The sequence below is a fragment of the Nerophis lumbriciformis genome, linkage group LG15, assembly GCF_033978685.3.
Source record: "Nerophis lumbriciformis linkage group LG15, RoL_Nlum_v2.1, whole genome shotgun sequence".
NCBI classification, from domain to species: Eukaryota; Metazoa; Chordata; class Actinopteri; order Syngnathiformes; family Syngnathidae; genus Nerophis; species Nerophis lumbriciformis.
The window spans coordinates 14,350,242-14,375,862 of NC_084562.2; the positions used below are offsets into that span (position 1 = coordinate 14,350,242).

At 38.4% G+C, this 25,621-nt stretch overlaps 1 protein-coding gene across 3 annotated transcripts in view; it reads right to left on the reverse strand.

The window, feature by feature from the left end:
* apip (APAF1 interacting protein) overlaps positions 1-15,867 on the reverse strand; it is a 41,533-nt gene extending 25,666 nt beyond the window's left edge. For all 3 annotated transcript variants that reach the window (XM_061974812.2, XM_061974811.2, XM_061974810.2), the window contains exons 1-5: positions 15,797-15,867; positions 12,135-12,203; positions 11,276-11,376; positions 461-509; positions 259-376 (exon numbers count right to left, since the gene is read on the reverse strand). In XM_061974812.2, the coding sequence (XP_061830796.1) occupies positions 259-376; positions 461-509; positions 11,276-11,376; positions 12,135-12,200 (334 nt within the window). In that variant the 5' untranslated portion in view covers positions 12,201-12,203; positions 15,797-15,867. The remainder of the gene's footprint in view (positions 1-258; positions 377-460; positions 510-11,275; positions 11,377-12,134; positions 12,204-15,796) is intronic.
* Positions 15,868-25,621: the final 9,754 nt, after the last annotated feature.

Here is a 25,621-nt window from a genome sequence, read left to right on the forward strand (position 1 = left end):
TCGTTTTCGCTACCTGCCTCCACACTACAACCATCCGTTTCAATACATGCGTAATCTGTTGAATCGCTTAAGCCGCTGAAATCCGAGTCTGAATTACAGATAAGATCCTGTGCACACATGTATCTCATTTACAACCATTGCAATTACTCCAAACACTATTTGTATAACTACCCCACACATCAAATTACACATGCAGTGTATTCAGTTTGTCTCAGTGGTTAATGTCACCAATTGATACTTATGTAGAAACAATCTCACTTCTCATCGTATATGCGTTCATAAAGAGCGGAGTGCATTGGCTCTTCTTGAGTTTTTTCCAGACAGGTGGACAGCTAATGTCTCTCTCCTCCACATCGCAGACAAACATGTCTTCTGGCTGTGTAAACACACAAAAATCAGATCGATTCTGGCACATTTTCCACAAAGTATGCTGGCATGGAACATTAGATTTTCTACAGACCTGTATTCTCTCTTTCTGAACCCCTGAAGGCGCAATGTAGATGTGCTCTGTGCAGAGGAAAACAACAAACAAGGCTGTGTGTTAAAACGGATATACAAGATAAGATAGCAGAGATCACAGTGAATATTGTCGCAAACAATCAAGAGCTGGACTCCTGTCAACATTTGTTGAGATTTCAGCCTCGTTCAGAAGCTTATTCGCGGTGCTCAGGAAAAAAAGATAGGTATTGTTGACATTTGAACCCATTCTAATACCAAATCTGTACTTTATGAAACAGTGCTTGACCTGGTACTGAACAAATGGATAACATACTCATTTTGTTAGGGAAACAAAACTTTTTTTATTTTTACATATTTTTTGGACATTCAAGTTTGACAGACTAATAATTTAAATACTTCAATAATGGTAATAAATTGAATGCGTTCAAAAATAAGAAATACAATCCATAACAAATTGTCATTATTATTGCAGGAAAACCTACAACAATACAGAACACAGAGAATGTTCAAACAAAAAACCTACTTGCTTGTCTTGTAATGTTAATGCTCACAATTCTGGGATTCGTGAATGCACCTCGAGGAATGAGGAAATGCTGTGTTGTTGTGTTAGGCCTTAGGGCTGTAGGTGGTTTGTTAATGTCGGCAATAAAGTTCAAAAATAGCGTCAGACTGTGTACCTACTTACTAGATGTTACTTTCTTAATATCAGCATCAGGCACTTGTTGCAGGCGGCTGAGTCTGCATTCATTTAGCACCGAAATAAGGCACCAATAGGTACTTTTTTCAGTCTGATTACTACCGTTTACTTTGATACCCATCTCTTCTCAGGAAGGGACATGGTAGATCTCCAGCAAACAGTCACAGTTCTATGAATCCCAATTGTTAGGTATACATTAGGGATGGAAAGGCTTATGAAAAAAATCTCAACCGTTCAGTTGACCTGAAGGTTTGGAACATGTGTGTTGCTCGGATCATATGTTCTCACTAATCAGTTTGGAGCAAGTGCTTCTGATCGAAATAGTATGATTCCTGCTTTAACAGACTTGTGGACGGAATTGTGGGTTTGGCCAATAAAAACAGTATATACTGTTTAATGCTGAATATAATGGCAATAAACATAATTGTAAAAAAGTTCATTTGTATGGGAAGTACATGCACCAATCCTCTTCCAGGAAAAGCCCATACTTTAATTATAAAAGTCTAAATACCTTCTTTTTTGTCTAAAAGTCCACTTTGGAGACAATTTTGAGCTTGCTTGGATCTTACAGACGTCAAATCTGGCTCACGTCCCGCTCATTAAATATCTCTGTTGTCAATGGGTACTAGGCGCCGTTTAGCCTTTCTCGAAGGAAAAATGCCCTGTGCTTGTGTTGTTTCCGGCTGTACGAATCGATCAAATCGCGAAAAGGGTAAATGTTTCTTCAGAGTTCCTCGAGAGGTAATCGAAAAGGGCGGAAGACTGCAAGATTTTACGAAACATCGATGAGAAAAGCATGCAGCTCACACTCCAGTCCAAGGGAGCAGAGTCAAAGAATGTCTGAGTTTGCAGTGATCACTTAGATCATGGTGTCAAACTCTGGCCCGCGGGCCAAATTTGGCCCGCCGTGTAATTTCACTTGGCTTTTTGGGGCGATATCAAATTAACACTAAAGCTGGCCCGCCGATTATATTCAGCGCATTCACCACTAATTATCATACTTGCCAACCCTCCTGAGAGACTCCCAAATTTCGGTGCCCCTCCCAAAAATCGTCACATCCGCTTTTCACCCAGTCCAGCAAATCTGTCCCAGTCACATAACATGTGCAGCTTCTGCATGCACACACACGTGAATGCACTGCATACTTGGCCAACAGCGATACAGGTCACACTGACGGTGCCCGCTTAAATAACTTAAACACTACTAGAAATATGCGCCACACTGTGAATCCACACCAAACAAGAATGACAAACACATTTTGGGAGAACATCCGCACAGTAACACATCATAAATACAACAGAACAAATACCCAGGATCCCATGCAGCCCTAACTCTTCCGGGGGGTTTTGCTGGTAGCGGGGGGGTGTATATTGCAGCTGGGTATTTGTTCTGTTGTGTTTATGTTGTGTTACTGTGCGGATGTTCTCCCAAAATGTGTTTGTCATTCTTGTTTGGTGTGGATTCACAGTGTGGCGCATATTTCTAACAGTGTTAAAGTTATTTATACGGGCACCGTCAGTGTAACCTGAATCGCTGTTGGCCAAGTATGCGTTGCATATACGTGTGTGTGTATGCTGAAGTCGCATGTTATGTGATCGGACCGGCACGTTGTTGGAATGGATGAAAAGCAGACGTGACGACAGCTCGTGGAGGACGATAAACGCAGTGCCTTTAAAGCACGCCCCCAAGACTGTGGTCCGGGTGGACTACGAGGTATAATGACTGATGAACAACTTCGTTCGATAATGAAAGATGCCTCAAGTCAAAGCCTGAGCCCCGACACTAATGAACTAGCATCCAAGAAAAGATGGCAGGTATCTGGCTTGGGCACATCAGATTAGATCAGTGTGTTGCAAACTGAGCAGTTTATAGTCCTGAATGGTTGGTTTATTCATTGTTATTTTATTTTCTAATTTATTAGCCTGTGGAAAAAGTTAATGTTGATATTTACCTCAGAAGGCTGCAAATAGAAAAGAGGCATTACATTTTTATTTAAATTGTATTTAATATGCCATTGATATTTTTTAACTATTATTATTATTATTTGAAACTCGATTTTGCATGTCACTATAACGTTATATAAGCCTTGCTTGTTCAATATTCAATGCAAAGCTTGTTTGGGTCCCTATTAAAAGGTTAATTTGTTCAACCTTGGCCCGCGGCTTTGTTCAGTTTTAAATTTTGGCCCACTCTGTATTTGAGTTTGACACCCCTGACTTAGATAAAGGTTTGTTTGATATACTTTTAACATTTATTATTTCCCATTTTAGTGTTATCTTGATATTATTTGTATTTCCTAAACACATGTTTGCTACGAGTGTTTTAAAAAGCACCAACTCTGCGAGTCCAAATAAAAGAAAGCAAGTGTTAGCAAAACATTCAATAGTTAAGCTTTTACCAAAGACAACAACCATAAATGAAGCTTTCAGCATATACACAATGTTGACATTGTTGCGTTTTGGACCAGTTGTTCCTCCCAGGGAATTCAAGTCACAAGTCGCTCCCAAGCTGTTTACGTCACTTAAAGCTGAGTTGAAAAACCACCAGAGACAGAATAGGTATTTTGTAATATATTTGCAAAGCTTTGCAGATATACATTCAGACCAGTCCAGCATAGAACATTCAATTGCGCCCCTAAGATCGTCTGTCTTCCCGACCCCAAAACCCTCTCCCCTCTCTCATCTCTAGTCAAAACACATTCCAAAGAATTCAAGGTTAACACACACAGTTTACTTGCAGAGAAACAGAAAGAGAATAAATGGAAAAACACGAGCTGTTTTCAAATATGACTATGAAAGAAAAGAAGTAACACTTAAATTCGGATATATGTAAATATCTGCCTCCGACAACATCTATAGTTATATTTTGATAAAAAACGAGGAAAAACATGCTACTCGTAAACGGCGCGTGCAACAGCAACAAACATGGCAGCTTAGACGCAAAGTTAAATCATGAAATACAACCTTACCCGGACAAAAATGATGCACATTTGTTCGGGAGAGTCTTGATACTAATTTTCTTGACCTAGCCACACACAAAGACGTTGTAGACCTCCATGCTTTTCCAAGTTTCCATCTGTTTTGTCGTGTAGAATGGCGTCCCAAGCACAATAGTTCGATACGTCTGGGAACACGACCAACGTATAATCCTTGCTATCACTCGACAAATCTTTTTTTGATAACCTTTAGGGATCTATTCCATTGCATGGTTTAAATTCCTTGCTCGTATCTGCCTTTTGCAGAAATATTTAAACTTATTTTGTACTCAGATAAGGCCCCCGGTGCTTGCCGTACAAAAGCCATCTTAGCTTGGTTGACCACCACTGGTTTTCTCTTCTGGGAAGAAGTCACATGTCGGAATACAAGCCATACAGTACAGCATAATCCTCATTTTTTTGTAGTCACATTCATTCATTCAGCACAGCATTACAATATATTTAGTTTATTTTCTTCTGTGTGAATAAAGTATTTTTAAACAAAAGCCGATGGTAGCAACAAGCAGCTGCTAGCTCACGTACACCAACACAATTCATAACGACTGTCTGAGGGTACTACAGCGTACCTCAGTAGGATTTTGCTGTATTTATATTCCTATTAGTAAGAATAAAGACCAGGAAAATAAATAATTAAAAAAAAATATTGTAATCATACAGGAAATGCATGTATAATGCAGTTCAATTAAAAAATATTAATATTTAGTTATTATTCTGTTTTTTTTTTTTTTTATCAATACAAGTGAGGCTTTACCTCGCCTGCCTACCCAGTCACCGCACGTCTCTGGTACAGTTTATTGTTTACACATTAAATGGTCATAGAGCTTCAGGAGCAAATTTTTACTTTTATTTTACAATATATTTTTGTAAGAACCACAACAGATAAATAGTAATAGTGGATTATGGGGTTATTGAATATTTAAAAAGAACAACAATGTACATCGAAACGAACCAACAACCGTGTCACAAAACCGTAACAAGATCCAAACCGTAGATTTTGTGAACCGTTCCACTCCTAAACCACAATGGATGTTTTAAACCTAAAATCCTTCTCAAAGCCGTGACCCACAGGCAAATTCTTGCCGTTCTCCTTGCTGTAAAGTGTGCTTAATGGTGTGTGAAAACTATGATTCAACACAAATACACTTTTCAAGGACATTATAAAAAACACTTTTGATACTTTGCTTTGTTCCAAGTGAATGCAGTGGAATGGTGCAATGTAAATACAGCTCAATGACTGCCTGATGAGTCATTTTCCCCCTGAGTATATGGTCAAAGTTGGAAATTGCTTTCATGTTGAAAGCCCTATTAACGTAATGGGTAGTAACAAGTTATAAAGCCTACGCCACAGGTTTTAAGTGTGAATTATCCCCGTATGCGCAGTACAAAACAATACAACATTAAAACTATCAATATTTCCTGTCCTTAATATCACCCTGCTTTATTCACAGAAGAAATAAGCTGTCAAAAGTTTGGTGTAAAATATTCATATTTCATTTACAAAATCACCCCTTTCATTCGATAATGTGTTTTTGCCATTACCACGGCATTATGCACAGCATAATGGGGGGGAGATTGAAAAAGTCTTTCGAGCTTTGATTAGATAAAACCAGCTGCTAAAACACATTTTAAAGCCGTTACAAAAATCGGGATGTTTTTCCTTTGGTGCAGCACACAAGCCATGGAAATAAAAGAGGCAGTTTAAAGAAACCAGCCACTGTCCCTGATGTAACACGTATTGAATAAACAAATGTAAAACTAATATTTTTAACATTGTTGCGCTCTACTACAATAATGGCTTTAATGGCAGGCCGAGTGATCTAATTACTTCCACTAACCTTAGAAGCACATGCTTTAAGGGCCCATAAATTGCTTGTATTCCGACGCGTGACTTCTTCCCGGAAGTGAAAACCAGTGATGGTTGACCGAGATAAGATGGCTGTTGTACAGCAAGCAGCGCACAAACTATCTGAGTACAAAAGAGGCTTAAATCTTCCCGCAAAAAAGCAGATTTATATGTGTTTTATGTTGCACGATTGCACCAAGATTCCTAGTCTGTGAACCCGTTCTCAAACAATAACAATACAACTATTCTGATTCTGATTCTGAGATACAAGCAAATGAATCAAACTGCAATGGAATAGATCCCTTTACCTTATCAAAAAAAGATTTGTCGAGTGATATGAAGGATTTCGTCGGTCGCGTTCCCAGTCCGAGTCAAATCAGCTCTGTTATTTTCCGTTTTTTCGACTGTTTTCCGTACCTTGGAGACATCATGCCTCGTCGGTGTGTTGTAGGAGGGTGTAACAACACGAACAGGGACAAATTCAAGTTGCACCAGTGGCCCAAAGATGCGAAAGTGGCAAGAAATTGGACGTTTGTTCCGCACACTTTACCGACGAAAGCTATGCTACGACAGAGATGATCAAGAGAAGAATATCGACCCTAGCTTCCCTGGCCTGCTGACATCAACTCCAAAACTGGACAGATTAGCTTTCAGGAAAAGAGAGCGGATGAGGGTATGTCTACAGAATATATTAATTGATGAAAATTGGGCTGTCTGCACTCTCAAAGTGCATGTTGTTGCCAAATGTATTTCATATGCTGTAAACCTAGTTCATAGTTGCTAGTTTCCTTTAATGCCAAACAAACACATACCAATCGTTGGTTAGAAGGCGATCGCCGAATTCGTCCTCGCTTTCTCCCATGTCGCTGGCTGTCGTGTCGTTTTCGTCGGTTTCGCTTGCATACGGTTCAAACCGATATGGCTCAATAGCTTCAGTTTCTTCTTCAATTTCATTTTCGCTACCTGCCTCCACACTACAACCATCCGTTTCAATACATGCGTAATCTGTTGAATCGCTTAAGCTGCTGAAATCCGAGTCTGAATCCGAGCTAATGTCGCTATACCTTGCTGTTCTTTCCGCCATGTTTGCTTGTATTGGCATCACTGTGTGACGTCACAGGAAAATGGACGGGTGTATATAACGATGGTTAAAATCAGGCACTTTGAAGCTTTTTTTAGGGATATTGCGTGATGGGTAAAATTTTGAAAAAAACTTCGAAAAATAAAATAAGCCACTGGGAACTGATTTTTAATGGTTTTAACCCTTCTGAAATTGTGATAATGTTCCCCTTTAACAAGAAGAAAATTATTCGAATATATCTAGCCCTGTATGAAAAAGTAATTGCCCATTTTCTAAAACAAGCACATCGCTGTGGAGATATTTTGGCCCATTGTTCTAGGCAGAATTGTTTTAATTCAGAAACGTTGGGAGGTTTTCGAGCATGAAAAGTCAATCAAAATCAATCAATCAAACAGCATTTTAGGGCCATGCCACAGCATTTCAATCAGATTCAAATCAAGACTTCGACTACGCTACTGTAAAACCTTAATTTAGTTTTTGTTAAAGCCATTCAGAAGTTGAATAACTGGTGTGCTTTGGATCATTGTGCTGCTGCAGTACCCAAGTGTGCTTCAGCTTGAGATCACGAACTAATGGCCGAACATTCCCCTTTCGGATTTTCTGTTAAAGAGCAGAATTCATGGTTCATCAATCACAGCAAGTGGTCCAGGTCCTGAAGCAGCAAAGCAGCCCCAGACCATCACACGACCACCACCATGTCTGACTGTTGGTATGATGTTCCTTTTCTGAAATAATGTTACATTTACACCAGATGTAACGAGACGTACAGTCAGTCCAAAGAATATTCTTCCAAAAGTCTTGGTAATCATTCAAATGTTTTTTCTTTCAAAAGTAAGACAAGCCTTTATGTTGTTTTTGGTCAGCAGTGGGTTTCGCCTTGGAACTCTGCCATGGATTCATTTTTTTCCCAGTCTCTTCCTTATGGTTGAGTCATGAACACTGACCTTCACTGAGGGAAGGGAGGCCTGCAGTTCTTTAGATGTTTTCCTCGGTTCCTTTTTGACCTCCTGGATAAGTCATCACTGTGCTCTTTGGGTAATTTTTGTGAGCTGGCCAATTATAGGAAGGTTTACAATTTTCCATGTTTTTTCCATTTGTGGATAATGGATCTCACCACGGCTTGCTGGAGTTCTAAAGCGTTAGGACCCATTCCAGACTGATAGATGTCAATTACTTTGTTTTCTCATCTGTTCTTTGAATTTCTTTGGATCGTGGCATTTTGTTGCAGCTTTTTGAGATCTTTTGGCCGACTTAATTTTGTCAGACAGGCTATGTTTGAGTAATTTCTTAGATGAAAAGGTCTGGTAGTACTTCTGACTACGGTGGCCAGAAATGCTCGGTGTTCCATCAAGCGGTGCACATATAACATATATATATATATATATATATATATATATATATATATATATATTGCAATAGTTTATATGTGGTTCAAATAGAGTTCGATATGTTACCATGGTCAACAATATTAAATACACTTGTTAAAGGGGAACATTATCACAATTTCAGAAGGGTTAAAACCATTAAAAATCAGTTCCCAGTGGCTTATTTTATTTTTCGAAGTTTTTTTTTTTAATTTTACCTATCACGCAATATCCCTAAAAAAAAGCTTCAAAGTGCCTGATTTTAACCATCGTTATATACACCCGTCCATTTTCCTGTGACGTCACACAGGGATGCCAATACAAACAAACATGGCGGATAGAACAGCAAGATATAGCGACATTAGCTCGGATTCAGACTCGGATTTCAGCGGCTTAAGCGATTCAACAGATTACGCATGTATTGAAACGGATGGTTGTAGTGTGGAGGCAGGTAGCGAAAACGAAATTGAAGAAGAAACTGAAGCTATTGAGCCATATCGGTTTGAACCGTATGCAAGCGAAACCGACGAAAACGACACGACAGCCAGCGACACGGGAGAAAGCGAGGACGAATTCGGCGATCACCTTCTAACCAACGATTGGTATGTGTTTGTTTGGCATTAAAGGAAACTAACAACTATGAACTAGGTTTACAGCATATGAAGTACGTTTGGCAACAACATGCACTTTGAGAGTGCAGACAGCCCATTTCAGGCGCGCTAAGAACATATATTTTTCCACGATTTCAGCACTCAGGTTAACCATACCTAAATAGACACAAGATACTGCATTACACAAGACTACACAAATGTACTCGAATGATTGAAAAAAATAAATGTTTTTAAGCTAAATTATTGGTAGACACAGTTTATGTATAATAATTTACGTAAAACCGCGAGTAATGAATAAAGTTTTCATCAATTAATATATTCTGTAGACATACCCTCATCCACTCTCTTTTCCTGAAAACTGATCTGTCCAGCTTTGGAGTTGATGTCAGCATCTGCTTTGAGTGTCGCAGGATATCCACACATTCTTGCCATCTCTGTCGTAGCATAGCTTTCGTCGGTAAAGTGTGCGGAACAAACGACTGACCATTTCGTCGGCTTTCCCCAAACCCTCGTATTTTGAACAAATTTCGTCCAATTTCTTGCCACTTTCGCATCTTTGGGCCACTGGTGCAACTTGAATCCGTCCCTGTTCGTGTTGTTACACCCTCCGACAACACACCGACGAAAGTGAGAAAATGGCGGATTGCTTCCCGATGTGACGTCACAACGTGACGTCATCGCTCCGAGAGCGAATAATAGAAAGGCGTTTATTTCGCCAAAATTCACCCATTTAGAGTTCGGAAATCGGTTAAAAAAATATATGGTCTTTTTTCTGCAACATCAAGGTATGTATTGACGCTTACATAGGTCTGGTGATAATGTTCCCCTTTAAATAAAACCTCCGCTTTGTTTTTAATGAATACTTATGCCTACCGAGCTAGTGTATATTAATGTTGGCCATTATACTGGTACTTGGAGAGCCAAGTTTTTTCTGAGGTAGTACTTGGTGAAAAAATGTTGAGAAGCACTGGTATTACCTGTACAGATGAACAGACAAAAACTAATACTGATCCATGTTGCATGTCTTTTCCCACTCCCTCAAAGTTAAGCTGGGAAGAAGTTTATGCTGTGCACCTTTGTCAAAATACATAAAAGGATGAGATGATCATTACTGAGGTCACACAGTAGAGAAACCACAATGATCACCTGCAGAAAAATTATTCACATTGAGGCTAGGTTCCGTCGATTCCATCCATTTTTTTTTGCATAGTTTGTCGAAATAAATAATAATAAAAATTTGTACATAGTGCCCTTTGTCACCGATTCTGTTCATAACTTTTATGGACAGAATTTCTAGGCGCAGTCAAGGCATTGAGGGGATCCGGTTTGGTGGCTGCAGGATTAGGTCTCTGCTTTTTGCAGATGATGTGGTCCTGATGGCTTCATCTGGCCAGGATCTTCAGCTCTCGCTGGATCGGTTCGCAGCCGAGTGTGAAGCGACTGGGATGAGAATCAGCACCTCCAAGTCCGAGTCCATGGTTCCCGCCCGGAAAATGGTGGAGTGCTATCTCTGGGTTGGGGAGGAGACCCTGCCCCAGTGGAGGAGTTCAAGTACCTCGAAGTCTTGTTCACGAGTGAGGGAAGAGTGGATCGTGAGATCGACAGGCGGATCGGTGCGGCGTCTTCAGTAATGCGGACGCTGTATCGATCCGTTGTGGTGAAGAAGGAGCTGAGCCGGAAGGCAAAGCTCTCAATTTACCGCTCGATCTACGTTCCCATCCTCACCTATGGTCATGAGCTTTGGGTTATGACCGAAAGGACAAGATCACGGGTACAAGCGGCCGAAATGAGTTTCCTCCGCCGGGTGGCGGGGCTCTCCCTTAGAGATAGGGTGAGAAGCTCTGCCATCCGGGGGGAGCTCAAAGTAAAGCCTCTGCTCCTCCACATCGAGAGGAGCCAGATGAGGTGGTTCGGGCATCTGGTCAGGATGCCACCCGAGCGCCTCCCTAGGGAGGTGTTTAGGGCACGTCCGACCGGTAGGAGGCCGCGGGGAAGACCCAGGACACGTTGGGAAGACTATGTCTCCCGGCTGGCCTGGGAACACCTCGGGGTCCCACAGGAAGAGCTGGACGAAGTGGCTGGGAAGAGGGAAGTCTGGGCTTCCCTGCTTTGGCTGCTGCCCCCGCGACCCGACCTCGGATAAGCGGAAGAAGATGGATGGATGGATGTTTGATACACTATTTAACTGTACGTGAACAAAAAAAAAAACACAGAAAATACGAACCCTCTTCTCAAGCTGATCCCTCCTCCTGTCCCCGTCACCCATCCCAGCTGGTAGAAGAGCCGACAGAGTTCGGGAATGAGTACACGGGGATGCTCCTTGTCCTACAACAGTCAGAACATTGTACAATAAATGATTATTGCTTTGCTTTAACAGTTTTTGAATAGTAACTTTCAGTTCAGTGAAATGGTGCAGAAGTGGTGAAACTTAACAGTCCATACACAATTGCGACATTTTAGTGAATTATTAGTGGGGATTCATTACATCGACCAAGGAATTTCATTGTGTACAGCTTTACCAAGACAAGCATTAATTATGTAATTGTAAAGGGCTTGCTATATATTACTCCAACAATGCATGTGACACTAAGAGTATACTCGACCTGAAGCATACTAAGTCATGTCGAGGACTATCTTTTTTATAGAGTGGCTGTGACCATTATTAACTGAACAATTGTGTTAATGACATAACAAGTCCACATTGCGCCTTTGTGTGCTTGTGCGTGATTATAGAGCTGTACTAATAAACATTATCATCTTGGATTCGATTACAGCGGTGATTAAAACAAAACAACTTGTTTATTGTTTGCTAATATGCAACTGACTATTTTAAATTTACAAGGCATTATTCCAAGCAAACGCTCGCCAATAACGATGAATTTGCAGTGTAATGGCCACATGTAACCCATGTCTTAGTTCAAGGAGCATTGATTTTTTTTGAAGTCACAAAAGTTTTAGGTCAGACTAAAGGTATTTTGCACTTATTCTTTGTTGGATATGTTTTAATATGTGCTCTCATTTATTTTACAGCATTTAAAGCAAAACATGTTTCCACTCTTTAACTGTCAAGTGATGATGTTTACCTCTTCTTTTGCCGAGCCTCGACCTTCAACGTGGTCATCATTGTTGGTGCCACACAATGATGACATTTCCTGTCAGAAAACATCCACATGGAATTAAACATAGCAAAATATTAAAAAAAAAAAGTCTTGCAAAAAGCATAACATGGTGTTTATAGTTCTGAATAACTCCTCTCCTTCATCATCCTTTCAGTCTATTGATTACATTGTATGGCAATGATCTTAATGGCGGTCTTAAACACAGCACGTAACTTAATCTAAACCCTAATGATGCAGTATTGTTCTTTCAAACAAATATAAACGTAATAAATACAATCATGATAGAGTGCCTACACAGTAATTTTTCAACACACTAAGTGCACATGTTTCTTTTTTCGAAATGGAAAGTATACATGGGAATCAGAGTATTTTACTATGGTATTTTACCTACACTAACAAGCCTGTATACTATTAATGGTCATTTGAATGGGCTTTTGTGTTGTAACACAAGCTTTTACAAGTATAGAAGCTCATCTGCTTCTACATAATCACTACAGATGTGTCACTTTCCTTAAAATGCTTATTGTATATACCTTATTTTTCGGAGTATAAGTCGCACCGGAGTATAAGTCGCACCCGCCGAAAATGCATAATAAAGAAGGAAAAAAACATACATAAATCGCACTGGAGCCCGGCCAAACTATGAAAAAAACTGCGACTTATAGTCCGAAAAATACGGTATTCAATAAAGGGCAATGATTCAACTACACTAGGGGTCGTCAACCCAAAACATTGAAAGAGCCATATTGGACCAAAACTACAAAACAAATAATCTGTCTGGAGCCGCAAAAAATGAAAAGCCGTACATAAGTCTTGTAATGAAGGCAACACATGGCCTAAGTGTCTATATTAGCTATAATAGCCTACTATCAAAATGACTATGTGTCGCAGGCTGAAGCAAACCTTCGTTGACAGAAATGTTGAAATGTAATATTTATTCTACATATTTTTACAACATTAGAAACCATTAGTAAATCAGAGGCTACTCAGAGGGTGAGATAACTCCTGGAAATTACGGGCTTTTAAAGGCCAAATGTATGGATGTGTATGTCCAAGTTAAAGGAAACAGCATTTATTACAGTCGTTGGCAAGCTAGGTAAAGTTTGCTGTGGTCTGGAACAACATGGCACACAAACAACTATCTGAAATACAGCCTATATTACATACAGATAATGTGTCATGAGACATGCAAAACTAAATTATATACCAAAGAGGATAAAAGTAAAGGATATTAAATGAGCTCAAATATACCTACAAATGAGGGATAATGATGTAATATGTACATACAGCTAGCCTAAATAGCATATTAGCATTGAACAGCTTGCAGTTATGCACTGACCAAATATGCCTGATTAGCACTCCAACAAGTTAATAACATCAACAAAGCGCACTTTTGTGCATTCACGCACAGTATGAGACAAAGAAGGAGTGGAAGATTTTACATGTAAACAAACTGTTGTGTCACAGTCCACACTATGGTGAGTTCAAAAACCGCCGGAATTAGTAGGACAAAACGATGTTCAGTTCACCAAATACTCTCATCAGTGAAGCATACACACAAACATATTAAACAGTGGGATTTCTAACAATTTGTGTCATGTTTGTCCTCAAACAAAAAACATACTAAAACAAACAAAACAAAAATTCCCCCATCTTTTTCCATTTTCAATCCTAAAGAGCCGCGGGTTGCTGACCCCCGATTTACACACTTATTACAAAGTAATAGACTTGGGTCCTCATCATTGTAGTGCAGGGTTTCCCAACCTTATTTCCACCAGGGACCGGTTTAATGTATGCATTATTTTCCTGGACCGGCTTTCTACGTGTGGCAGATAAAAAGAGCAAAAAAATTGACAATGAAAAATGTGCCTTTGGCTACAGTCTGGCACGTTAAAATTGTTATATGTCCATTAATGTACATCTATTAACAAGCTTATTGGTGTGTTTAGTGGGTCAGGCGGAAGTTATGTCGGAGAAAATGCAGTAGTTTATAAATTAACTTGATGAGGACATTCCTGAAGGAATTGATGTGAATGCTCCAATGCTAAAGTTGAACTGAAATATTTTGAAGTTGGAACAGTTTGAATCAGATGACAATTGTGGAAATTGTGGAACTTTGAAGAATGTCCCATTGATTTAAATACAATTTTTCCAAAAATGTGGGAATTTCGGGAAAAGCGAGAATTTTTTTTAAACGGTAAAAAACTTGAATGTTCTGAAAAAGTTGAAATGGTTGGTGTTGGAATTTTTCAAATTGGTCGAGAAATGTTGAAGTAGTAACATGGTAGTGGGCGGTATAGCTCGGTTGATAGAGCGGCCGTGCCAGCAACTTGAGGGTTCCAGGTCTGATCCCCGCTTCCGCCATCCTAGTCACTGCCGTTGTGTCCTTGGGCAAGACACTTTACCCACCTGCTCCCAGTGCCACCCACACTGGTTTAAATGTAACTTAGATATTGGGTTTCACAATGTAAAACGCTTTGAGTCACTAGAGAAAAGCTCTATATAAATATAATTTACTTCACTTCACTTGAACATATTGAACTGAGAAATGGTAATACGGAATTCCTGGAATTTCGGGAAGTTTTCAAGTTCAAAAAACAACTTTGTTTTTTGTCCTAATTAAGAGGAATGTTTTGACGGTGGAAGTGGGTTGAAAAACGTGAGAGGAGTAGTCGCCAGAAAAATGGGTGGAAATAGGGCTTTAGAAAACCAGGAATTCTGGAAAATCCTGGAATTTTTTTGAACTTGGAAAAAATGATAGTTTGAATTTACAGGATGGTGGAATGTGTTGAAGGTAGGATGGTTTGAATTGGTTGACAAATGTGGAAATGGTGGAAGTTTAAAAAATGACCAATTCATTTTGAATGGCAAAAAATGTCCCAGAAAACCTGGAATTCTGGCAAATCTAGGAATTTTTGGAATTTGTTAAGGGAAAGCCCGCGATTCCCGAACAGTTTGAAGTTGGAACGGTTTGAATCGGATGAAAAATGTGGAAGGTAGAGCGCGCCAAAATAAGGAGAAGAAGAAGCTGTTGAATAAAAACAATAAATAGATGCATTTTGGTGTAGAAAACCGTATGTGTGAATGCTTTGGAGCATTCAAACAATTAATGTTTCTGTGCAGCCTGGTAGCAAACGCGTCACGGACCGGTAGCTGTCCCCGGTCCGGTGGTTGGGGACCCCTGCTGAAGCGGGTGAGACTGACAAGCCTTTTTTTCATTGGCCAAAAAAGCAAATTCTGCCTAGCAACAAGGGTCTGCTGAACTACACGTGTTGTTAGCAAGAATGCATCAGCTGTCAATTGTTTGTCATAAATTACGCAAATACATTGCCGACGGTCGTTGGCCGGTTTAGTTGACCCTATTCAAACTACAGTGAGAAAATGACGCCATGGAGCACCCATATTTTAACCCATAAGCGGTAGAAATGGATGGATAGTGTATGAACACTGTAGCGTACGTCAATAGTGACAGCAGTCGCAAGTTTTTGCTTACGTTAATGACGTAAAGCGTCTCCTAGTAAAGTAATTAACTCTGACTAAAAGCAGCGTTCACAAAGCAAGAATACGAAACCAGTTTGCCTGGTTTCAATTCTGTTATGGACATTAATGAATATGTGAATGTTTACCTGTTTATAGCCGCACTAGCTGTAAAAGAAATACAAAAAATTGCTATGAATGCGCATGCGCTCAGCAGCTTCTTCTTCTTCATTTGTGTTTCCAGCAAACCGGATGTCTTCCAGCAGACTGCTGCTATCTACAGGTCAGTGTTTAGTACTACATGTCTGGCAGATTTTTCTATTTGAAGTGTGAACATTTTGCTGCTGTGTATTTGTTTGTATTAGTATGTTGTTGTATTGTTTTTATTCGGAAGCCTCCACACGATAAAAGTAAAAACACCCTCAAATTATGTCGTTTGACACCTTTTTTAAAAATTGATTAATCTGTTTTTTTAATCAAATTATTATGTTGCTATAATCCCAATGATTTATTAAACTCCGTTATTAACAAGATGAACCCTTAAAATGTATAGTTTAGATGCCTCATTGAGTATATATTTGTAGCATATATAAAATCATTGTATTTTACAAAGATAATGATTCTGGTTTTTACACCGTTCGTTAAGTATTAATTTAACTGTAAGTTTATTCAATTATTATATTATTCTTTTCAATTTGCATTGTTTCCAATTAATTTTAGCACCTCTACAAACTCAACTATAATAATAAACATAACTGTAGTTTAACAATATCAATATAAAAAATATATATATATATTTTGTGGATCTATATACTGTAGTACAGTAGTTGTTTACACACAGGACACTGTTTGTCTGTATTTTCTTACTGTATTAAATATCTATGTTTGAAATATTTTAATTAAAAAACAATTAATACATAAATTATACAAAAATTCTAACTAAATAATAGATACATGATAATAATAAAAAATCTGAAAGCTACCGCAACCAATACATCTAAATCAGTTCAATCATTGCATGATTGATATAGTTGGTTTAACAATCATTGATATTTACATAGTGATAATTATACTGTATTGAAATGCAGGCTAAATTAGGGCCCTAAGCAGAATACCATTTTGAAACCCACCATTACAACATTTTTTTTTACACTTTGTTATTTAAGTGAAATTATTGTTATACTTTCGAAATCAAACTCAAAGTTAAATTGATGAATGGAAAGCGGTCAAAAAGTCCTTAGGATTACCCAGCTGGGGTGAGCAACCCTTGGCATGCAAGCTTGGGCAGTGTTTCAGTGACATCGTGACCAACCATCTACCGGGCAAGATTTTACATTACTACCCATTTTCTACACTGAGGAAAATCGAATGACAAGTGGGTCACTCTTGTTGTTGTGGGTCAGCATCGAGCGTTCACACACAAAGGTAATAATAGCTTCTCCTTTTTCTTTTGTGGCACATTGTTGCCTCTCATAGGCCAGTACAGGTAGGATATCTGGTCTCTGATTGGTGGACAGATAAGTGCATGTTGGGCTGTTGTCATCTACATTACACTTTAACAACAATATGAATTATATATATATATATATATATATATATATATCAACAGTGAAGTAAAAATAAAAATAGAATACAATGATTTGCAAATCCTTTTCAACTTATATTCAATTGAATAGACTGCAAATACAGGATATTTATTGTTAGAACTGAGAAACCTTTTTTTTGTTGTTGCAAATAATCATTAACTTAAAATTTAATGGCAGCAAAACATTGCAAAAAAGAACACTTTTCCACTTTGCATCAGTCCATCTTAGATGAGCTCGGGCCCAGCGAAGCCGGCTGCGTTTCTGGGTGTTGTTGATAAATGGCTTTCGCTTTGCATAGTAGAGCGACCAACTGTAGTTACTGACAGTGGTTTTCTGAAGTGTTTCCTGAAACCCATGTGGTGATATCCTTTACACACTGATGTCACTTTTTGATGCAGTGCCGCCTGAGGGATTGAAAATCCGTAATATCATCGCTTACGTGCAGGGATTTCTCCAGATTCTCTGAACCTTTTGATGATATTACGGACCGTAGATGGTGATTTCCCTAAATTCCTTGCAATAACTCGTTGAGAAATGTTGTTCTTCAACTGTTGGACGATTTGTTCATGCATTTGTTCACAAAGTGGTGACCCTCGCCCCATCCTTTTTTGTGAATGACTGAGCATTTCATGGACGCTGCTTTTATACCCAATCATGGCACCCACCTGTTCCCAATTAGCCTGTTATATATATATATATATATATATATATATATATATATATATATATATATATATATATATATACATATATATATATATATATATATACTCTATATATATATATATGTGTGTATAGCACCAAAGTCTGAGGCCCCATACCCTACCATAAACCAAAAATCCCCATACACACACACTTGGTATTTTTACATGCATTAAAAACTACTTCTGCATAATTTTGTTTGAAACCAATTTTTAAAACACATGTAAAAACCTGAATTAGGTTTATGACTTTTACGATATTATTTTAAAGTTTGATGGTTGTTGTTTGCTCTTTTTACAAAAAAAGTGCCGAAAAATGTAATATAAATATTAAATATAACCATATAACTTGTAGTTATTCACTCAATTAAATATAAATGTGTGAAGTTGCTGGCCCGCAGCATAATGTCGAAATGAAATCACACCGAAAAACAGTAAAAATGTATGACAAAAAAAACAAAAAGATGAATTTTTGATACTAGTATCGGATAATAACACTTTTTGTAACTTACAATACAAACCTGACACAATGTTTTGTCCAAACATACATGTTTGTTTTAGCATTTTTTTAGAAAATGAAAAAATATAAATGTCTTGACTTTTCAGTATGTGGCCTTTGGTGGCAAAAGTTTGGGCATCCTTGTTTTTTTGGTTTTTTTACCCTTGACTTAGAGGTTTTTAATTCAATTCAATCAACCTAATTATTGAACATTTACCGTTGTTTATAATTAACAGTCATAACATTTAATCATATTTAAACGACAGAAAAACATATTCTGAACGTGATAAAAGTCATTGTATCATTTCAATTGGGGCAGAACTGTCACAACTGAGTATGGTAGCTGGTGGCATGACCCCAGGATGCATAGACGGCAAGCAATGTGCAGGTAAAAAATATTCTTATTTTACTTGGCAAAGCAAAAAATGTACCTGTGCTTGCAAAAAATAAAAAAATAACACAATGAAATAGTGTCATCCCTCTGATGATTCTGGGTAGAAAAAGCCAGGTGCAATGATCCCTCAATTGCGCGCTCTGTGTAAAACACGATCCAAAAATCCAACCAAAACTCGGAATACAAACACATGACAATTAATTCTGTACGATTTTGCGATGCAACTCTGTGACGGGTGCCTTCAAGCGGCCTCGACAGATAAAACAATGTCTGTCAACGCTGTTCAATAATTGTAACCTCTGTCGAAATGCTTTAAGGAGGACAGGAGGTCCATCGATAAATATATTGAGCAAAACTTTTTATTGCCGGCAGTAACCACATCAAAAATCAACAAAAACAAAAACGAATAACTAGAAAATTGGTCGTTTTCTACCATACAAAGCAGGCCAAAACCAACTATCTGTCATGTGTCCAAACAATCACTCAATCTATCAATCAAACTTTATATATAAAGCGCTATTTATACATAAAAGAAATGCAACGCAAAGTGCTTTATAAAGTTAAAAACAATACCCCGGTGACCCATACCCCCCATTATCACATACGTACGCACAGATACAGATACCGATACCAAAAACACACACACAACATACACACATATGCAACTATATGGACAAATGATTGCATGGCTGAGTACAGAGGAGCCATGTGAGTAAACACTATCACAGGAGCCATCTGCACCAGGAGGTCATCAGACCATTGCCACCAGGACACTGACACAAAAATGCCCCCACAAGCACGTCCGATAACCCCTGAGACAGATGGCTCATCTGAGGAACGTTAGAAAATAAAAATAATAAAACTTGTAAAAATAGTAAGAATCTTGAGTAGAGATAAAGAATAAAATAAAAGTAAAACATACAGTATGAAGATTAATAAAAAAATAAAAAAATAAATAAATAATAATAATTAAAAATAATTAAAAAAATAAAATAAAAACTTACAAATAAAATTAAGAAACAGTAAATAAATAATAAATAAATATAACTAAATAAAATATTGCATAACTAATAGGATAAAAAGTAATACACAAATGACTTCAATAAAATAATTAATATCACGTAAAAGCCAAATCAAAAAGGTGGGTCTTAAGCCTGCTCTTAAAAACATGAACGTTCTCCGCAGCAGGGGCTCTCTCCCCTTCGCACTTGCCCAAACAGACACACTCATTAGACTCAGCCACTTATGCGTTCATGACCACACAAAAAGAAAAGAAAAAACGCTAACACCACACATAAACTGTAAATGCCAGGTCATCCTAGAAGAAACACGACATTGATACAATGTTGATTATACGTACACGTCCTTTAAAAACTGACTTTGAAACAACGTTGCAAAATAGTTGTATTTGTAAATTGAGACAACGTTGGTTGGGAAAATGACCAAAGGTCATTGGTCAAATCAACGTCACAAGATTGAATAAACGTCGTCAAAAAGATAGTTGTTTCAACGTTGTATTTGTGTTGTGTGTTATGCGTGCGTGTCCCAGTTGTGCTAGTTAGCTTATAGCTAACAGTGCAGCAGCCTAAAGAGAGGTAAATGTTTATACCTCTTAATCACAAGTACTGCAGATCCGATGTGTGCTTAATCATTTATTAAAGGGGAACTACACTTTTGGGGGAATTTTGCCCATCATTCACAATCCCTATGTAAGACAAGAACACGTATGTTTTTCTTTGTTTTATGCATTCTAAGTCGTAAAATACTGCAAGTACAATGTGGCTAACAATGCAACTAATGGGAGTACAATATTCCGCCCATAAAGCCCTCTAAAAAGACATACAACATCTAATGGGTCGGTAAAAGTTAATTCCATATCAGTGATTCTCAAAACTGTGGCAATACACGGGCTACAACTAGTGGTACGCCTAATAATCACTTGATTAAAGTACAGTGTTCTATTTTGCTATATTCAAACACAGTGTTACTGTTTAATCTGTGTGTAATGTTACAGTGGCCAACAATATTAAATATACTGGTTAAATAAAACTTAAAGGCCTACTAAAACCCACTACTACCGACCACGCAGTCTGATAGTTTATACATCAATGATGAAATCTTAACATTGCAACACATGCCAATATGGCCGGGTTAGCTTACTAAAGTGCAATTTTAAATTTCGCACGAAATATCCTGCTGAAAACGTCTCGGTATGATGACGTCAGCGCGTGACGTCACGGATTGTAGAGGACATTTTGGGACAGAATGGTGGCCAGCTATTAAGTCGTCTGTTTTCATCGCAAAATTCCACAGTATTCTGGACATCTGTGTTGGTGAATCTTTTGCAATCTGTTTAATGAACAATGGAGACAGCAAAGAAGAAAGCTGTAGGTGGGAAGCGGTGTATTGAGGCCGACTGCATCAACACAAACACAGCCGGTGTTTCGTTGTTTACATTCCCGGAAGATGACAGTCAAGCTTTACCATTGGCCTGTGGAGAACTGGGACAACAGAGACTCTTACCAGGGGGACTTTGAGTTGGATGCGCAGACGCGGTACCGTGAGTACGCATGCAGCTGCGGCTTCCAAACATTTGATCGCTTGCCCGTACGTGCGTGCCGCTATGTGCATGTCACGTACGTAACTTTGGAGACTTTGGGGAAATATATGTGCTGTATGAACTTTGGGGAGGTGAACGGTACTTTGGGCTGTGGGATTGAGTGTGTTGTGCAGGTGTTTGAGTTGTATTGGCGGGTTATATGGACGGGAGGGGGGAGGTGTTTGTTATGCGGGATTAATTTGTGGCATATTAAATATAAGCCTGGTTGTGTTGTGGCTAATAGAGTATATATATATTTTGTGTTTATTTACTGTTTTAGTCATTCCCAGCTGAATATCAGGTCCCACCCGCCTCTCACAGCATCTTCCCTATCTGAATCGCTCCCACTGCCCTCTAGTCCTTCACTCTCACTTTCCTCATCCAGGAATCTTTCATCCTCGCTCAAATTAATGGGGAAATCGTCGCTTTCTCGGTCCGAATCGCTCTCGCTGCTGGTGGCCATGATTGTAAACAATGTGCAGATGTGAGGAGCTCCACAACCTGTGACGTCACGCTACTCGTCTGATACTTCCGATACAGGCAAGGCTTTTTTATCAGCGACCAAAAGTTGCGAACTTTATCGTCGATGTTCTCTACTAAATCCTTTCAGCAAAAATATGGCAATATCGCGAAATGATCAAGTATGACACATAGAATGGACCTGCTATCCCCTTTTAAATAAGAAAATCGCATTTCAGTAAAGGCCTTGTTTTTAATGAATACTTAGGACTACCATGCTACTGTATGTTAATATTGGTCATTATGGTGGCACTTGGAGAACAAAGTGTTTTCTGAGGTGGTATTTAATGAAAAAAGTTTGAAAACCACTGATCTAAATTGTAAATAATGTCTCTCACCTGGATAGTAGAAGGATGTGGACATAAACTGAGAAGATGGTTAACTTTGACAATAAACATTTACCTGGAGATAGCGAGAAAGTCACAAAAAGACGCTAGACTTAAAAAAAAAAAAGTATTTTCGTGAGAATTTAGATGTAATCCTTCATCTAAACGGGAAGATATGAACATCCCATCAGTCAGCATCCCAGTGAGAGCAGACATTGTACCGTGAGCGATTGTTTTATTATGTTGGTATGTTGGCAATACTGCTGCATGATGCTTAGTCTTTGTTGTTGAAGGCAAAAGTGAATGGTGTGATACGTCAGTGAAAATAATATGCAGCCGAATGCTTAAATCAAGCAAAATATGTAAATAGTATCAATCAATCAATCAAGCTTTATTTATACAACACGTATCATGCAGAGGCAAATGGCAACACAAAGTGCTTTACAGAAGAAGAAAAAAAGAAGGAAAAGATGAAAACACATACACACACATATACACACACGCGCACACACACGCGCACACACATTGCTATTGATTAAAACAAAACATGGCATGGCACTGAGGATGGATGCAAAATGCCACCTTTGAGGCGTCCACACTGGAGAATAACTCAAATTAACGGTATCTAAAAAATAAATAACCAAATAAATAGTATGAAACAAATTCATATCTAAAAAAAAAAAAATGAAAAAAAATCCACCATGTCCCTTTAGGGGCTCCATAGAAACATATTGTAAAATACATGTAAAAATAAAATACAAATAAGACAATAGTAAAAAAATATACAGTATATCATTGAGACAATAATAACAGCAGAAAATGGATGGATGGAATAGAAAAAAACACACAAAAACAATTTAAATGAAAAATATATACTAAAAAAACAAAACAGGAAAAGTTTAACATGATCAGTGAAAGGCCTGATTAAAAAGGTGTGTCTTTAAACTTTAAAAAATAAAATATTAACAGTCTCTGCAGTCCTGAGGTTCTACCACAGGTTGTTCCAGAGGTGGGGGCCATAATGGCTAAATCCCGCTTCACCGCGAGTCTTGACATGTTATTACGGATGTGCTTGTCACTACATGGCAAATATACTTACAACATGTGTATAAAACGTTGATGGAGGCTTTTCAATGTTTTTTAGAGCGCTTTATAGGTAGAATAGCACAAATCCCAGTACCTCCATTGTTAGCTGACTTTTGCTTTTATTTATGAGTTAGAAGGCATAAAAAAGAAAACTATTTGTTCTTTTCTTACATAAGGATTATGAATGAATGACATACTTGCAAAAAAAGTGCAGTTCCCTTTTAATAATGTTAATTTACGGATATGAATCATTAAATATTGTTACAAGATTACATAAATGCTAATAAAACGTTTAATACTATATTTTACAAATAGAAACGGGAATATACATGTTGTCTTGTTCTTGTGCTACAGCAAACATCTCATTGTGCAACATGGGAATGTTTTAAGGGAAACTTGATATAGAAGCTGAAATGAGTCCTTTTTTTAAAGTACTGTATGTGATAAAATAGAAACTTACTTGTTTAATACAGAATGTTTCCAAAGAAGAACATGACATGATGCCAGCATGCCATGTAAATAAATAAATGATAAATGGGTTGTACTTGTATAGCGCTTTTCTACCTTCAAGGTACTCAAAGCGCTTTGACACTACTTCCACATTTACCCATTCACACACACATTCACACACTGATGGAGGGAGCTGCCATGCAAGGCGCTAACCAGCACCCATCAGGAGCAAGGGTGAAGTGTCTTGCTCAGGACACAACGGACATGACGAGGTTGGTACTAGGTTGGGATTGAACCAGGGACCCTCGGGTCGCGCACGGCCATTCTTCCACTGCGCCACGCCGTCCCTGTAAGATAACACAAACCTTATAGAAGACGTATTTTGACACAATTTTTTTTTTACACACAATAGAATTAATAAAAAAATAAGGTGTATGTTTCGTTAGTCAGTAGGCAACAACAAATAAATAAATAACAGTAGATCACATATCACATACAATATCCCAGATTATCCACAACAACATCGTTATTAAAGTTAAAGTTAAAGTACCAATGATTGTCACACACAGACTAGGTGTGGCAAAATTATTCTCTGCATTTGACCCATCACCCTTGATCACCCCTGGGAGGTGAGGGGAGCAGTGAGCAGCAGCGGTGGCCGCGCCCGGGAATCATTTTTGGTGATTAAACACCCAATTCCAACCCTTGATGCTGGGTGTCAAGCCGGGAGGTAATGGGTCCCATTTTTATAGTCTTTGGTATGACTCGGCCGGGGTTTGAGCTCACGACCTCATACTTTATTTATTCATGTAAGAATTAAACGTCCAAATACAACAGTTTAGACCATACTTGCCAACCCTCCCGGATTTTCCGGGAGACTCCCGAAATTCAGCGCCTCTCACGAAAACCTCCTGGGACAAATTTTCTCCCGAAAATCTCCCGAAATTCAGGCGGACCTGAGTGACGTGTCGACAGCCGCTTTCACACAATATAAACAGCGTGCCTACCCAATCACGTTATAACTGTAGAATGACCGAGGGCGAGTTCTTGGTTTCTTATGTGGGTTTATTGTTAGGCAGTTTCATTAACGTCCTCCCAGTTCGGCAACAACACACAACAACAGCAGTCACGTTTTCGTCTACCGTAAAGCAGTTTGTCTGCCATAAACAGCTATGTTGTGACACTCTTAAACAGCACAATACTGCCATCTACTGTACATGCATATGTGACAATAACATCTACGGCTTTTAAAGAGTGCAGTGCACAACTGCGCACACAACAAGGAGACGAAGCAGAATGCATCATCAGAGAGGGTGTTCAGCATGGTTAGAAAAATAGTGACAGAGAATAGAACAAGGATGGACAATTCAACCCTTAACTCAACAATGAGTAGATGAGTGTTATGTGTGTGTGTATATGTGTAAATAAATGAACACTGAAATTCAAGTATTTCTCTTATACATATATATATATATATATATATATATAATAAAATATATATATATATATATATATATATATATATATATATATATATATATATATATATATATATATATATATATATAGCTAGAATTCACTGAAAGTCAAGTATTTCTTATATATATATATGAAATACTTTACTTGGTGAATTCTAGCTGTAAATATACTCCTCCCCTCTTAACCACGCCCCCAACCACGCCCCCGCCCCGCCCTAACCACGCCCCCCCCCACCTCCCAAAATCGGAGGTCTCAAGGTTAGCAAGTATGGTTTAGACAATGTTATTGACTTGTAAACCAGTAATTTAAAATAATTCACTGCATAGTTTGTACTA